This window comes from Dromiciops gliroides, chromosome 1 (assembly GCF_019393635.1).
Source record: "Dromiciops gliroides isolate mDroGli1 chromosome 1, mDroGli1.pri, whole genome shotgun sequence".
Classification (NCBI taxonomy): Eukaryota; Metazoa; Chordata; class Mammalia; order Microbiotheria; family Microbiotheriidae; genus Dromiciops; species Dromiciops gliroides.
The window spans coordinates 466126937-466143227 of record NC_057861.1 but is presented as its reverse complement, the minus strand read 5'-3'; the positions used below and the strand labels follow the sequence as shown (position 1 = coordinate 466143227).

General features: G+C 36.5%; 2 protein-coding genes across 2 annotated transcripts in view; one reads left to right on the top strand and one right to left on the bottom strand.

Annotated features, from left to right (window-relative positions):
• LOC122736441 (solute carrier organic anion transporter family member 4C1-like) overlaps positions 1–9476 on the top strand; it is a 106741-nt gene extending 97265 nt beyond the window's left edge. Inside the window, exon 13 of the mRNA XM_043978657.1 lies at positions 9316–9476. Within this exon, the coding sequence (XP_043834592.1) occupies positions 9316–9476 (161 nt within the window). The remainder of the gene's footprint in view (positions 1–9315) is intronic.
• On the bottom strand, positions 395–1478 carry LOC122736443 (WW domain binding protein 1-like). Its single transcript, XM_043978659.1, is given in 2 exon segments — positions 395–608; positions 610–1478. Coding segments are annotated over 2 exon segments (1059 nt in total). The 5' UTR covers positions 1455–1478.
• Positions 9477–16291: the final 6815 nt, after the last annotated feature.

Sequence of the window (16291 nt, the reverse complement as noted above, 5' to 3'; positions counted from 1 at the left end):
AAACCTAAATCAAAGAGCAGATCCCACTCCATCCCAAGAATAGGGGCAGGGTCCCATCCTGGCCCCTCCAACAAATTTTTCTAAATGCACGCCTCCCAACATGTGCAGGCAGGTGAGATGTGATTTTAAAAAAGAAGCTCGGAAGGGAGAAGGAAGAGAAAGTGAAGTGGAGAGGAATACAGCTAGGAGATCAATATCCTCTCCCTCCATCCACACCCCCTGCTTCTGCTGGAGAGAGGCAATCCTACCTCCAACTACATCTCAGGAAGGGAGGGCAGAAGGAGACAGAAGAAAAAGCAGCAGTACTTTCTTTACCACCCAATGAAAGGTTTCCCCTCTCGGCTCACCTTCCTCTGCCCTTCCCCCATCACTTTTCTAAGGAGGCTGGCCTGCTCTAGCTGGGCGAGCTGTTGCTCTGGGAGTTAGGAGAGTCCTGCTCATTGATCGTATTCAACAAGATGCACGCCGGTTGGCGGAGCATGTGGTGGTGGCCGTGCTCCTGGGCTTGCTCCTCAGAAAGGTGGTAGAGCCCCTCTTCCTCATCCCCAGGAGGCCTTGCTTGGCAACTATCACAGAAGTCCAGGGCGCTGTCCAGGGCATCATCAAGGATCTCCAGTGAAACGTCGGTGCCTCCCAGGTGTCTTGTCTTTGCTATCAGGAAGGGCGCTGCTGTGCTCCAAGCTGTCAGAGCTGTAATCTTTCAGCAACTCCTCTTTACACTCCGAGTCCTTATCTAGGAAAGACCCTGGGTCGCCCAGCTCCCCCAGACAGGCCCCAGAGCTGCCTGGCTCCATGCCTGAGGCTTTGGTAGCCTCTTGGTCCACCAGCAGCGTGGAGAGCTCAAGGTCCTCAGTGCTTGATCTCGTGCTATTCCTGCTGCTGCCAGGCACGGACAGTGGGCTGGTTTGGGGCTCCTGAAGGCTCCTGATGGGCTCAGGGCCCGAGGGGTTACTGCAGACAGGGACCACCTGCTGTTGCTGCTGCTGCTGCTGTAGCTGTAGCTGTAGCTGTAGCTGTAAGGCACTATATGGTGGGGGAGGGGTTGGAGGTCGGTTCACCACTTCCTCATAAGGAGGTAGTAAATAGTTTGGCAAAAACCTGAAATAAAACAGCAGCGCCGAGTAGTTATGGGCTTCCCGGTAGGCAATCAAGTTAATTTCATGTTGTCGCTGCTGTGCCTGCTGGTGATGCTTGGCCCGGAGGTGGTGGCAAACACAGCAGCAGCTCAGGATGATTATAATAGTCCACACCAGCCAGAACCACCAGACTTCATAGTAGTAGTTGCAGCACTGAGACTGTCCACAGCAGTGTCCTGTGTCACATATGTAGCTCTGGTTGTTGATCCCCACACAGGTTTCCTTATCCTGAGGGGGTTCGACCCTGGCTGACAGGGGGGTGGGCAGCGCCTGGAGAAGCAGGAGCGCCATGCCTCCTAGGAACCTTCTCCTCTCCATCCCCCTCCGGCTCCGACTCCTGCTCCTCCACCTCGCCACAGCCTCCCTCCTCCTCTTCCTCCTCCCTCTCCTCTTCCTCTTCCCCCTTCTTCCTTCTTCCAAAATACTTTTTTTTTATCCTGAGGAAACATGATAAATAAATTTGCCTATCACATGAGCTAAGGAGAGAAATTCCTATATTTTGTTAATTTCCAACTCTTATAATTGTGTGAGGAAAACAAGTCTATATAAATATCAAGTAAATTTTCAGAACTTTTAAGAATTTCTCTCTCATTCAGTGTAATAGTCCATTCTAAAATCATCATGAAGATGTATAATACCTTTACATGTTTTGTAAACCTGACTCCCAAGAACTTTAATTTCAGTTTAATTTCTCATAGTTCAGGTATTATTCTATGCAATAATTCTGAATTCCTTTTCAAGGCAGAAGAGATTTGGGAAGAGAGCCTTTCTCCCCACCAATTCTTCTGTGTTCTACTGTTCACCGTAAGAGCCTTGTTTAAGAGATTAACAATGACTCAGATTGAGGTTTAAAATGTGGACATTTAGAAATAACCTTTCTGGAAACGTTTACACACCTGAAATTGATAACTAATTTAATGAATGTTTATAAAGCTGTACATGGGCAAGGAGACACTGATAGCACAAATATTTTTAGGGAAAGGAGGGGGAGTTCTTTGTATTTTAGGTTGCTCAGGCTGAGGTAAGAAAGATTGTTCAGATAAAGCTCCCATTTCAATTCATCCTATATTAACAGGCACAGATAAAATTATAACAAATGCTTTCTCAACTTTACCCACATACATTTATACATTAAGAAAACAAAAGCATTTTCATGGTTTCACACATGAGCGTTCTATAAAAACAAATCAAGATTTCAATCTAGCCGAGCTTTTTTCTTAAGCATACAATCGTATCTGTTTAAATCTCAAGAGAATAATATTTCACATGGCTACAGGATTTCAATCATTGGAGCTTACTTAAATAGTGCTATTCCCTTCACAAACACATATTGGAAAGACAAATAAGGGGCATCGAAGTACTTTTTTTTTTTGCAGGGCAATGAGGATTAAATGACTTGCCCAGGGTCACACAGGTTGTAAGTGACAAGTGTCTGAGGACGGATTTGAACTTGGGTCCTCCTAAATCCAGGGCCGCTGCTTTATCCACTGCACCACCTAGCTGCCCCATAGACGTATATTTTTAAGAGGATGGAAGATTCAGCCCCTCTGTAAGCAAGAAGGCTCAGCTGAGGAAAGACTAAGAGATAAGAAGACTAAACAGCAAACCTATTTTCACTGTAAAGCAAGCAACTCTAACTCTGAGGATAGACAGAGACTCTAACCCACCCATTGCAGTTAATGGACATAATAAAACAGTTTCTTCTTAAGGAATCCCAGAGTCTTGCCACCCAAAGTTAGAATAGAAACTGGATAGTAGGAATAAAGGATTTACTGCCCTGGAAAAAAAACAAACAAAAACACACAGAGAAGCTAAGTCCAGGCCTTGTAAGATGTGGCCTTCACAGGTAACAACTCTCTCCCAGTCCACTAATGGACATTTAAAAAGAATCAGGAGAGAGATCAGGAGAAGGAAGCAGGCAATCCTTTTTCCTAATTGTTCTGTGTTTGCTGTTGTTGAATCATTTTCAGTCGTGTCTTACTCTTCATGATCTCATTTGGGATTTTATTGGCAAATATATTGGAATGGTTTGCCATTTCCTCCTCCAGATCATTTTACATTTGAGGTACTGAAACAAACAAGGTTAAGTGACTTGCCTCTGGTGTCACACATCTGGCAAAGGCCTGAGGCCGGATTTTTTTTTTTTTTGCGGGGCAATGGGGGTTAAGTGACTTGCCTAGGGTCACACAGCTGGTAAGTGTCAAGTGTCTGAGGCTGGATTTGAACTCAGGTACTCCTGAATCCAGGGCCGGTGCTTTATCCACTTCGCCACCCAGCCGCCCCCCTGAGGCCGGATTTTAACTCAGGTCCTCCTGACACCAGCTATAGCTCTCTATCCACTGTGTCACTTTGTTTAGTACATCACTTTTCTGTAACTACCCTGTTATGTTAAGGATAGTCCAATGCCATTCTGAATATCTATCTGTGGACCAGAATTTATGTAAATATTTTAGTTTCATTTTTTTGCGAGCCTAAGGAGGGTCTTACGACCGACAGGTCCACTTGACTGCAGATCAAATAAAGTAAGTAGCCAAACTGAAAGGAAAAGATTATGAGTGCAATAAGGAATACTGCTGGCTGGTATTGACCTCTTAACTTCTTAGCATATATATGGGGTTTTTGTAGCTTTTCAAGCTCACTTAGAGTAAGTACACAGACACTCTGCTGCAGAAAACAGAGTGAAGTATGCAAATCTTGTGATCATAGGAGTTGCTAAACATCAGGTTTGTTGCTGGGAATTTTTTTTTTCCTTGCTGGTTAGTTTTATACTCTGTATTGGCAGGAAATCTCTAAGATGGTGATTCTTGTTCATCCTGTTATAAGGAGAGAAGTGGAGTACAGACCTCACAGCTCTGTTTCTTTGGAATTTGATTACTTTATCTGGGGAGAAGATGTTTATCCAAAATACACAGTATTCGTGTTTATGCTCCTCCACATTTCAAACTTACATTTCAAAAATCCCATGACTACATCAGCTTGCCAAAGTAAATGTATATTGTCAAGTAATCCCATTTTACAGGTGCAGTAACAGGTTAGGTTATTTGATAGGTAGGTGATTGCAGAACTGAGAATAAAACTCTAGTCTTTTGATGCCTATGATATTTATACAACACCATAGGAATTGTAAGAGGGGCAAAGGACCTGTGCTTTTGCCAGAAGGCTCCTAGTGTAGGAAACCCTTATTACTATTTGTGTTAAAACTATAAAGCAGGCTTTCAACTTATAATGATATGAGAGATCAGCATCAATCTAGTAAGTGAATCACAAAAGCAGTGAAAATGATTAGTTTGAATAAACTGAGAAACAAACACCTTCTTATAAGGACCTTTTAAGCAAAGAACTTAATCAGGGTTAAGTGACTCGCCCAGGGTCACACAGCTAGTGTGTCTGAGGCTGGATTTGAACTCAGGTCCTCCTGAATCCAAGGCTAGTACCTTATCCACTGTGCCACCTAGCTGCCCCGATACTTTACTCTTACTTCTTGGCCTATAATCATTGTTAGAAATAGTGCCTCCTGAAAATCATAGTGTAGTTGAAAGTTATAAAAAACTATCCAGTTAAATATGGAAACTATGTAATGTTATCGATGTTTATTGAAGAATTTTGAATTTTTTTTTTCAAATTTAATAGAATAATACAGTATGGAACCATTGTCTGATTACTCATATTCGATTATATTAGAGATAAAACCATGTCTCTATGAACCAAATGTTACATGTTATTAATACTTATATAAAATAGCTAACATACTGAAGAAGTGAGAGAGGAGTGGAAGAGTGAAGAGGGGACAGGGACTACTGTTCTTGTTCGTTCTGCCTCCAAACATTAAGATTTTAATTAGGTTATGCTCTTTTAGAAAATAAAAATATAGTAACTTAGTCTGGTGCTTCCCTATTTCTGTTCTTTTAGTTATTTCTTCTTTAAACATTTTTTATCCAGGTCGTACTGCTGCCATATTATATAATAGAATTACTTTGTAATAGATAACACGGAAGAAGCTGATTTATAATGCAGCTTATTATAGATTTAAGGATGTTATTATTTAAAAAATGAATGATCTTGAGAAAACCATAATGTTGTAAAAGATGAGATCACTAATTTTTTGAATGTGAGGTTATTTATTTGTTTGTTTGTTTGTTTATTTTTTGTGGGGCTATGGGGGTTAAGTGACTTGCCCAGGGTCACACAGCTAGTAAGTGTTAAGTGTCCGAAGCCGGATTTGAACTCAGGTACTCCTGAATTCAGGGCCGGTGCTTTATCCACTGTGCCACCTAGCTGCCCCCAATGTTTTATATTTAAAATAAGAAAAATGTGATGATGTAAAAGATGTTATTGCTGAAACAATCTTGTGTCATTTTGTTCATTCAGTGAATGCCTGTTGCATACCTCATTTTAAATTTCAATTCAATGAAGGGCCTACTGTATACAAGTGTTGGGGATATAATGGGGGAAAACAAAGTAATCCCTCTCTTCCAAGAATTTATATTCTACAGGGTTGTGGGGGAAGAGGAACAACATAACTGTGTAAGCATATTGAAAACCTTCTTTTTAGTTTCTTTAGAAATATTAAGCTGTAATATTTCCTGGGTTTAAAAAATAACCCTTTCCAGACTTCTGTTTGAAGGTGGACTTGGTGGACTTCTCTCCTTATAACATGACGAACGAGAATCACCATCTTAGAGATTTCCTGCCAATACAGAGAATAAAACTAACCAGCAAGGAAAAAAAATTCCCAGCAACAAATCTGACATTTAGCAACTCCTATGATCACAAGATTTTATTTTCTGCAGCAGAGTGTTTGTGTACTCTAAGTGAGCTTGAAAAGCTACAAAAACCTCATATATGTACTAAGAAGTTAAGAGGTATCATTACCAGCCAGCAGTCTTCCTTATTGCACTCATAATCTTTTCCTTTCAGCTTGGCTACTTACTTTATTTGATCTGCAGTCAAGTGGACCTGCTGGTGGTAAGACTCTCCTTAGGCTCTGAAGAAAACCAAACTAAAATATTTACATAAATTCTGGTCCACAGATAGATATTCAGAATGGCATTAGGGGGCGGCTAGGTGGCGCAGTGGATAGAGCACCAGCCCTGGAGTCAGGAGTACCTGAGTTCAAATTCGGCCTCAGACACTTAACACTTACTAGCTGTGTGACCCTGGGCAAGTCACTTAACCCTGATTGCCTCACAAAAAAACCCAAAAAAACAAACAAAAAAAAGAATGGCATTAGACTACCCTTAGCATAACAGGGTAGTGTCAGAAAAGTGTCTTGCTAAGAATATTGCCTACCTGGAGTGATTGATTAGGCAATAGATCCATCTAAGGGCTGTCTCTTCCACATCTTATGATGGGAATATGGCCCACTCCTCCTTTGAGAACAGATTGAGATATTGATCATAGGAAGGAGATCTCTTTGTTTATGCCTGGAGAACACTGACAGAAATTTGTCAATTATGGAACTCTGTAGTAAATAATCATTTTGAAAAGTTAACGCAAAATTGTATTTTTACATACTGTGATTTTTCTTGTTTAAGAATCCTAAAAATGTTGTTTCAAATTATCTTGGGGCAGAAAGAGGTATGCTGGACTGTTATGGGGGACTGTGCCATTTTGGATCTCTCTCTCTCTCTCTGCCAGAAATAGCTTGGTTATTAGATTAATGCTAAATTAAATAAAGTTGTTTTTGTCAGACTTGTGCCTAAAGGAGAACAGTATTACCTTTTTTTCCTCTCTCTTAAAATTATGAAGTTATGTGGAGTAATCTTAGGAGGAAGAGAATGGGGAATTAGAAAAGGCCTTATGTAGGAGATGTAGCTTGTACTGTGCTTTGCAAGAAATTAAGGAATTTATGAGCCTCAGGTGACAAAAGGAGAGTATTCACAATATAGGGGATTTTGTTCTTCTGACCCTCTTCCCTGCCTGCCCAGGACCGCATAGCCCTCTCCCCTCCCCCCCTCTCCTCCCCAGTGATGGTTTCTTGTGTAGTAGAGATGTTTCTCTCTGCCATTCCCCCTCCCCTAGCAGTTTCATATTTACTAAAAAGATGAATTTGCTCACAATATAGGGGATTGTTTATGCAAAAGTATATTTGAGGGACAGACATTTTCATGTATAGAGAAGTAGCAGGGGAATTTGACTAGAATGGAAAATTAATGAAGAGAAATATAGGCTGGAAAAGGAAGGTGGGAACTAGATTGTGGAAAGCTTTAAATTCCAGGCAGAGTATTTTGTATTTTGTCTTAGACAAATAAGGAGCTGGCAGTATTTTTGAGTTGGAGGGTGGTCTATATGATGAACTTTGACCTTTAGGAATTTCATTTTAGCAGTTCTATGGAAGATAGATTTGTAAAGTCAAAAACTGGAGACAGAAAAACCAATTAAGAGGCACTTAGTAGAGTACCTTACACATAGTAGGTGCTTAATAAATGTTTATTGATTGATTGCAATGGTCTAAATTAGCAGGTTGGTCAGCACTAAGATAGTAGCTATACTATTGATGAGAAGGGTATAGATGCAAGAGATGTTGTAGCAACAGGATAAACCAGACTTGGTTTTGCTATTTATGTTATTTATAAAAACCTAAACTTTATTTTTTAAATCAAAATTTTGTGAAGGGATAGCTAACACAATAGTTAGCAGAATCTGTAATCAAAAAGACATCAATGGGCTAGTGTTGAATTGAATCTAATAACATGAAATTTAACAGGAATAATAAAACCTTACACTCGAGTTTGAAAAAGAAATCTCACAAGTATAAAGCAGAAGAAGAGGGGCTGGACTACAGTTTGTTGGAAAAAAATATGAAGATTTTACTGATCCACAGAGTCAATATTACTCAATGGTATTATGGCAGCCAAAACAAATAATTCGTCCTTAGGCTTCATTAACAAAGGTTTGTTGTTCAGAACTAGAATGATATTCATCTTGCTTTACTTTATTCTGCTCAGAAAATAACTAGAATCTTGTTCAGTTCTTATTACCACATTTTAGAAAGGACATTGAAAAGATCAGACAATCCAGAGGAGAGAAATCAAAAGTTGTAATGATTCCTAGCATCCAAGCTAGAGGATAAGTTGAGGAAACTGGGAATGTTTGGTCTAAGAAAGAGAAGATTTAGTGGCTATATATTGGATGAAGAGAATCTGAAGGGTTTTCTTGTAGAAGATGGATTTGCTTTGCTTAGACTAGCCCCAGAGGTCTGGAATAGGATGGCTGGGTGGAATTTACAAAGAGTAAAATGAGGAAAACTTCCAAGTAATTAGAGCAATTCAAAAGTACTATGGGCTAACTTTAGGAGTTGGTGCATTCCCTCTCACTGGTCCTTGCTACCTATGAGAATCCATGATTCTTTGAATTGTATCAAATATGTCCTAATTTCCCACATTCATAATGGAAGGCTAGATGCTGAATTTGATATATTTATATAGAAACTTTCCCTCACCAAATCCCCAAAGAGTTTTCATAGAAAATCACAAATCTTGAAAATTAAAAAAACAAAACAAAACAACCCTTATATTTGATGTCAATATAGGTTCTAGGTTTAATGTTTTATATTAAGTGTAACTTTTATATTTGCACATGTAGCAAATAAACTAGACATTGACTCAAGGGATATTTACTTTTTTTTCTGTGAGAATATAATATATTGATACAATAGGAAATAATTGTGATAACCTATTTTCCCACTTATTCAGAGGTCAGGTTCATTTAGATGTGTGTGTTGGGCAAAATTTGAAAACTAGGCCAAATATGATAGTATTTGTAAATTATTTAGCCAAGTGTCTGGTGCATACTAGATTCTTTTTTTTTCTTTTTTTTGCGGGGTAAGTGGGGTTAAGTGACTTGCCCAGGGTCACACAGCTAGTAAATGTCAAGTTTCTGAGGCTGGATTTGAACTCAGGTACTCCTGAATCCACAGCTGGTGCTTTATCCACTGCACCACCTAGCCGCCCCCCCCCCCCCCATACTAGATTCTTAATGTATCCCATTCTTTATTAGAATTTGTATGTATTTATGTTACTATTACTTTTGAGGTATAAAATCTATTCCAATGAACTTAAAAGAATCACAAAGGAGAAAAATAAGCTTTTAACTACTAAGATCTTTGATTATTTACAGTGATTGCATTTTTGTTCTAAGCCACTGAAACCTATGGTTTTATTTTTGTGTTTATTTTCAGGTGTTGGTTGCAAAGTACTAACTCTCCTCTTCAATGCCCTTGCAATCTTCTTCTACAAGCCTCCTCCTTCTGGCACAAATGTCACATTCCAAAGTGAGAATGTAGTTGTCGCTTCTGTCCCAGTAGAATCTGATCACAGCAAAACAAGACATGATGGATAAAAGAGAAAGAAGAGAACATTCAACAGCAGAATGACTAGTTTTTTAAGAACTGTAAATTGCCATTGCAGCATTATCTACAGCAAGTAGAAAAATCACACTTTGGCGTGGTCAAGAGATTTAACAACTGAATTCAGTTTTCAGGTGTTAATGAATATTTACTTTTGCAGTTTCAAAAGTAAAAAAGCACATACTGTTGTTTTTAAATTTCAGCGAAAAGCTCGAAACCTGGAGTATGAAAGTTATACACTTATTTTTCATTTTCAGGTGTCTAAAATTCCAAACCAAACATAAAAACAAAGACAATCTATCCAAACTAAATTCCAAACTAAACATTGTTAAACAAAGGTAATTGACACTTAGCAAAGGATTAGAAAAACATTAATCCAGTTTGTAAGAGCTATGGACATTTCTATTTTTTTAACAGCTAAAAAAAGGTCAAAACTATTATTATTTATTAATTACTTTAATTCCAGGGTATCCAAGCTTAGATTATTCAAAGCCATATTCACAGTGTTCAGGTAGTTATAGCATTATTTTTAAGTAGGCCTAGGACTGCATTGGTTATGTAGGAGATGACCATATTTTATTTCAATTTTTCCTTCTTTTATCCCAGAGATTCCTTTATCATAGCAAGATACTGGGTTGAGTCATTTTAAAATTATTCTTTATCTACTTTTTTGTAAAATAGTAGATACTGAATATATGTATGTTTACCTTCATTTAAAAAGTATTCCTGAAGAGACACCTACTGATATTCATGATACTGGAATATCATTTAAAATATTTTTTCCTCATTAAACTCCCCCAACAGTTCTCAACATAATCTTTGCTTGTAGCAAGTGCCCATTAAATAGGTTCCTTATGTATGAAATATTAAAATTTTACCTTCTACACATTTTGAAAAATGTTATTAAAAGCAAAACTTTTCACTGACAAGATAAACCATACAGTAAGACCTTATGTGGCTGGATCAGGTTTTCAGAAGTCTCAGTCTTTTAGAACACAGGATTAAGACTCTTTTCAGTATCAGAGAAAAAAGTACAAAGCCCATATACAAATTTCATAGTTGAAGTGAAGAGCCAACCCCAGTACCTTTTATGGAGCCTATTGACTAAGGATTGTGTGTACAATACTACTATTGTTTAATATCTTTTATTATCTATCAATCCTTACTACCTTTTCCTTTTTAGTTAACTATAATTTACAGCAGTAGTGTCAAAACTTAAAAAGAAATGGATCCCCATGGGTCGTGCCTTGATTTAGAAAACCACAAATGAACAGAATCTATATTATATTGTATTTTACTTTATTTTGTTAAACATTTCCCAATTACTTTTTTTTTTTAATTTTAGTGAGGCAATTGGGGTTAAGTGACTTGCCCAGGGTCACACAGCTAGTAAGTGTTAAGTGTCTGAGGCCGCATTTGAACTCAGGTCCTCCTGAATCCAGGGCCGGTGCTCTATCCACTGCGCCACCTAGCTGCCCCAGCATAGACCATCTGTGGTAGGGGCAAATGTCACTGTATACCTCAATACTTTAGCAGGGCATCACTTCATTAACTGATCATAATGAAGACGCTGGATTAAGTTTATTTGTATTCAGTATATATCTTTTCATAAAGCAAGGAAATATTTAGTGTATTTTAGAAACCAAAAAATATTTTTCTTGTTCTCCTACCCAATACACACAAAGTGTTTAAAAGATTAAGCTTAAATTAGCTGGAAAATTCATTTATGCGAAACACTTCATTCCTCAGTGATGTTAGATGAATGCAGTGTTAATATTCAAATATCCGGAAGGATCTCTGATCTCAGTCAGGAATTGCTTCTAACAATGGAAACTGCAATCCATGCATTATAATCAGAATATGTCCATTTATGCTCTGTGAATGATTTGCATATGGTACATTTAATAGGAAACCTTTTCTCACTATTTATAATATGAGAAACTTCAATACAGAAGTTGCCCTTTTTATTTTTTTAATATAATTGTGCAGTATTAGATTAATTATTTAGATATTGAGTATTGATTATGTTTATAATACCTGAATGTAAAATTACTATGTATAAATGATTAGCTGTGGAATTAATATAAAATTACATATACTTAGGAACAACCAATTTTTAAAATATATTTTATTATAGATTAAAATAGCAGAATGTTTGATACCTTAACTAATTCAGCAGGTTTTTATTGTAGGGATATTTATCAACTATTTAAATTTCTTACTTTTTTCTACTTGAAATTGACATTAAAATTTAATTAAGCTGCTTTATAAATATAAATTTATTTTTTTACAAGTGTAATATATTTTTACTTTGGAAACCATTTGACATGTTCAGGGGGTTTTGATATATTAGCAAATGTATTAAACTTAATAAATGTTACACTTTAGAATTCAGTGGAAGAATGAATATATATAATTATTTATAAAATAACAAGAGTTCCCTCTTATAGAAAAAGGCAGAATTGAGGTAAATTTTCTTTTTTTGGGGCAGATAATGGGACCAAAAAGAAGTACTCACTTGTAGGAAAATAATTTCTATTTTGATGAGCACCATATTTTATGAAGATACTTATTTTACTCAAATTTTCTTAATTGGAAAACTCAGTATAGTATTTTATACCAAGTACATGTAAACTCAGAACATTTTTTTTGTTTGTTTTGAGGGGCAATGAGGGTTAAGTGATTTGCCCAGGGTCACCCAGCTAGTGAGTGTCAAGTGTTTGAAGTTGGATTTGAACTCATGTCCTCCCGAATCCAGGGCATTTTTAAAAACAACTGCTTTAGAATGTCAGGACTTCATAATTGAACACAATGAACTTTTTGTCAAAACCAGAACTCATTAACTTCTCCACTAAACCTTTTCAATTTCAAAACTTCCAATTTCAATTGAATGTAACAACATCTTCCCATTGACTTTGCTTCTACTCTTGGAATTACCCTTTAGATTTTACTCTGTTGCATTGTATCCAATCAATTGCCAAAGTCTTAGCAATTCTCTCTTTTATCTTTTTTCCTTTGTTTCCTCCCTCCCTCTCTTCCTTCCTTCCTTTGTATTTGAAATTCTGCATAATTTGGTTTTTGGGCTTCCTTTTGGAAATGTTCAATTTATGGTCTTTTTTTTTTCTTGGCATCACTACTATTTTCCAGTGTTTACTCTCCTCCATAGAACACTCCATTGTAACAGGTACATATAATTAAGGAGAACAAATAAACACATTGGCCATGTCTGAAAATGTCTGTTTCATTTCATTACGCTCATTTATCACATCTCTATTGAAAGGCTGAAGACATGTTTCACCATCAGTTCTCTGAAATCATAAGTAGTTAGTTACCATATTGATGAGTTTTGAGGCCCTTTAGTGTTGTTCTCCTTTGTATAACTGTGGCCATCATGTAAATTGTTTTCCTGATTATGCTTACTTTGCTCTGCATCAGTTCATATGACTTCCCAAGATTTTCCAAATGCTTTATATCCATCATTTCTGGTGAAATAATATCCCCATATATTCATATATCACAATGTGTGGCCACTCGCCAATTGGTAGACATTCACTTTTCATCTGTTTTTTTGATATGATTCCCATTTACCTTTGCAGACTTATACTAGTCCCCTTTATGTTTTCTTTATTCTGGGTAAACTGGCCTATTTACAATTTCCCCAATTCTTTTGCCTTCATGGCTTTGCAAAGGCTTTCCCCCTTGTTTGAAATTCACTTCCTTCTTACCTCCTTTTGATAAGATTCCTAGCTTCCTTCCTGTCATCTCTTTTGGCTAGTTTTTCTTGATACTCCTCGAATTACTGCTCTCATTATTTTGTACTTTTCTGTCTATGTGTTGTATCCCTCAGTAAAAACTAAGTTCCTTGAAAGGAGGGACTATTGTTTTTATCTTCAAATCACTACTGCCTAGCACAATGCACTTTATAAATATTATTTTTCATTGACTGAATGATTGTTAAATCATTCTTTTTTTTTTCTTTTTTTTAGTGAGGCAGTTGGGGTTAAGTGACTTGCCCAGGGTCGCACAGCTAGTAAGTGTTAAGTGTCTGAGGCCGGATTGAACTCAGGTCCTCCTGACTCCAGGGCTGGTGCTCTATCCACTGCGCCACCTAGCTGCCCCCTAAATCATTCATTTTTAATCTATAAAGGAAAAGATGAAATTCAGTAATGAATTGTAGTTTAAATTTTAATATTAGTCTATAAAAATCATGGCAGACATAGCCAGGACAAGGAGCAAATTAGATAGCCATTGAAGGCACAGCTTGGCTGTGCAATAAGGGATTTTTTTTTTTTTTGGGTAAATCCCATTTTTATTGATATATTTTGTTTGTACATCATGTAGTTTCTGTATCTAGCTTTACCTGGCTTTTTTCCTTGTAAGAAATTTAAAAAAAGAAGGGAGTGGAAGAGCAGTTTGGTGAAACCAACCAACACATCAACCATGTTTGAGAGCATATGCAATATTAGGCACCAGTAGTCCTTTCTCTCTTCAAAGAAGGAAGGGAGGTTCATTTTCTCAGCTCTTTTCCAAAGCCAAGTTTGGTCATTATAATTTCACTGTAGTCAATTTCATTTTATTCTTTACATTTCTATCATTGTCATTGTTGGCTATATCGTTTTCCACAATCTGGTTAGTTCATGTTTTATTGTCATATGTTACCACATGCTATTCTGAATCTTTACATTCATGTACCATAATTTTGTTTGGCCATTGTAGGTATACATTATACAAACAAATGTAACTTTAAATATACATTTTGAGCTGTTTGTCTTTTTATGGGATTTAGGTATTGATTTTTGTGATAGTTCACAAAATTCTTATATTGCTGTGAAGGCTAAAAACTTCTGGTTACATTTATAGAGAAGGGGAAACATTAAAAAAATATTTAATGAAGTGCATATAAATGTCTTAAACAATGTCTGATTCTTCTCTTAGACATAGTTTTTGTGTTATGTATGACTGTAGTAAATTGAATGTGTTGTAAAATTTTATTTAAATATGGATACCATCCAAGGTATTTCTAACAATGTAAGGAATCTGATCTCTGTTAAGTAGGTGTATAGTTCATTACTTTATAGTCACACAGAATGTCTATATATCTGACAGACACTTCTTCCCCAAACTACTTCTCCAAACTACTCCAAGTATACTCAAAAAATTTAGTTACTAAATCATTAGAGAATATAATTCTAAATTGCTTCTTCAACAAATGTAATTACTATTGTACTTCTGAAAATGCCCCTTTGTTCAATAAACTGTCCAAAGACATAATTGCAACAATTACTCTATGTTGTTTTTTATTTTTTCTGTGAATCATGAGAATGAAGCAATGCTTTGAAAGTACTCATCTCAATACTGTAAATACAAATTTGCTTTTTTAGAGCATTCAACTTGGGAAAAAATATCTGGCTACTCTGCTATTATTATCTATATATTACTATTTAATTAATATTGTACAGTTCAGATGCATTTTCAGTTTTGTAAAAAGACTCAGAGGATTCAATATCATCAAAAAGACCCATCTCTTGTTTGTTGGAAGAAATTCCCAGTTAAAACCTTTGAGACTAAAATTGCATGTCATTTCTTTTGAGAGAAATAACTCAAGATAATTTTTGTTCCTTTATTTGGAAGGCATAGTACTGCCAACAATAACTATCCTAAAATTGTATTATAACATGAGAAATCAGGATTACAAGCCATATGTATCATGAACTAATATTTACATAAGAAACAATGGAATTGGTATCGAAATCCTTAGTGTATTTTATGTCTTGAAAAAATAATATAAATAAATGCTAAATAATTTATAAGATTAGTGGTAAATATATAGAAATAGTACAGCATTATCCCCACATTAGAAAGATAATCATTAAATGGTTACTTGAATCAAATAGTTCTCCAACTTTTTGGTCTCACGATGGCTTTACTTTTTTTTTTTTTTTTTTTTTGGTGAGGCAATTGGGGTTTTGTGACTTGCCCAGGGTCACACAGCTAATAAGTGTCAAGTGTCTGATGCCAGATTTGAACTCAGGTTCTCCTGAATCCAGGGCCAGTGCTTTATCCACTGTGCCACCTAGCTGCCCCTGGCTTTACATTTTAAAAATTTACCAAGAAGCCCAGAAAGTTCTTGTTTATGTAGGTTACAGAAGTATTTGTTCAATTAGAAATGAAAACACCTTGCAGATTCTCTGAAAGGGTCTCAGGTACCTACAAGAGTCTTTGAACCTCACTTTGAGAACCAACGTTTAGGGAATAGAGAACTACTATTTAGGGTATCGCAGGTTATAATTATGGCTCCTTAAGACCTTTAATGGCTAAGAATTTGGGGCATTTACATGTCAGTTTAGAATAGATTTCCTTTAAAATGTTGCAGCAAAGAGATAGTATTATATTGTAGAAAGTTCATCGGATAGATAGGAAATTTGTATTCTAATCCTAGATTTCATCAAAAGCTATGTGATTTGGAAGAACAAAAGGTCAAGAATATCAAGGAAATTAATGAAATAATGCAAACAAAGGTAGCCTAGCCATCCCAGATCTCAAACTAGTACAAAGTAGTAACCATTAAAACAACCTCGTACTGGCTAAGAAATAGAGTTGTGGATCAGTGGAATAGATTAGGTACACAATGCACAGTAGTAAATGACCATAGTAATCTAGTGTTTGATCAATGCAAAGATCCCAACTTTTGGGACAAGAACATGTGAAAAAAATTACTGGGAAAACTGGCAGAAACTAAGTATAGACCAACATGTCATACCATGTATCAAAATAAGGTCAAAATGGGGATATGATTTAGACTAAAGGG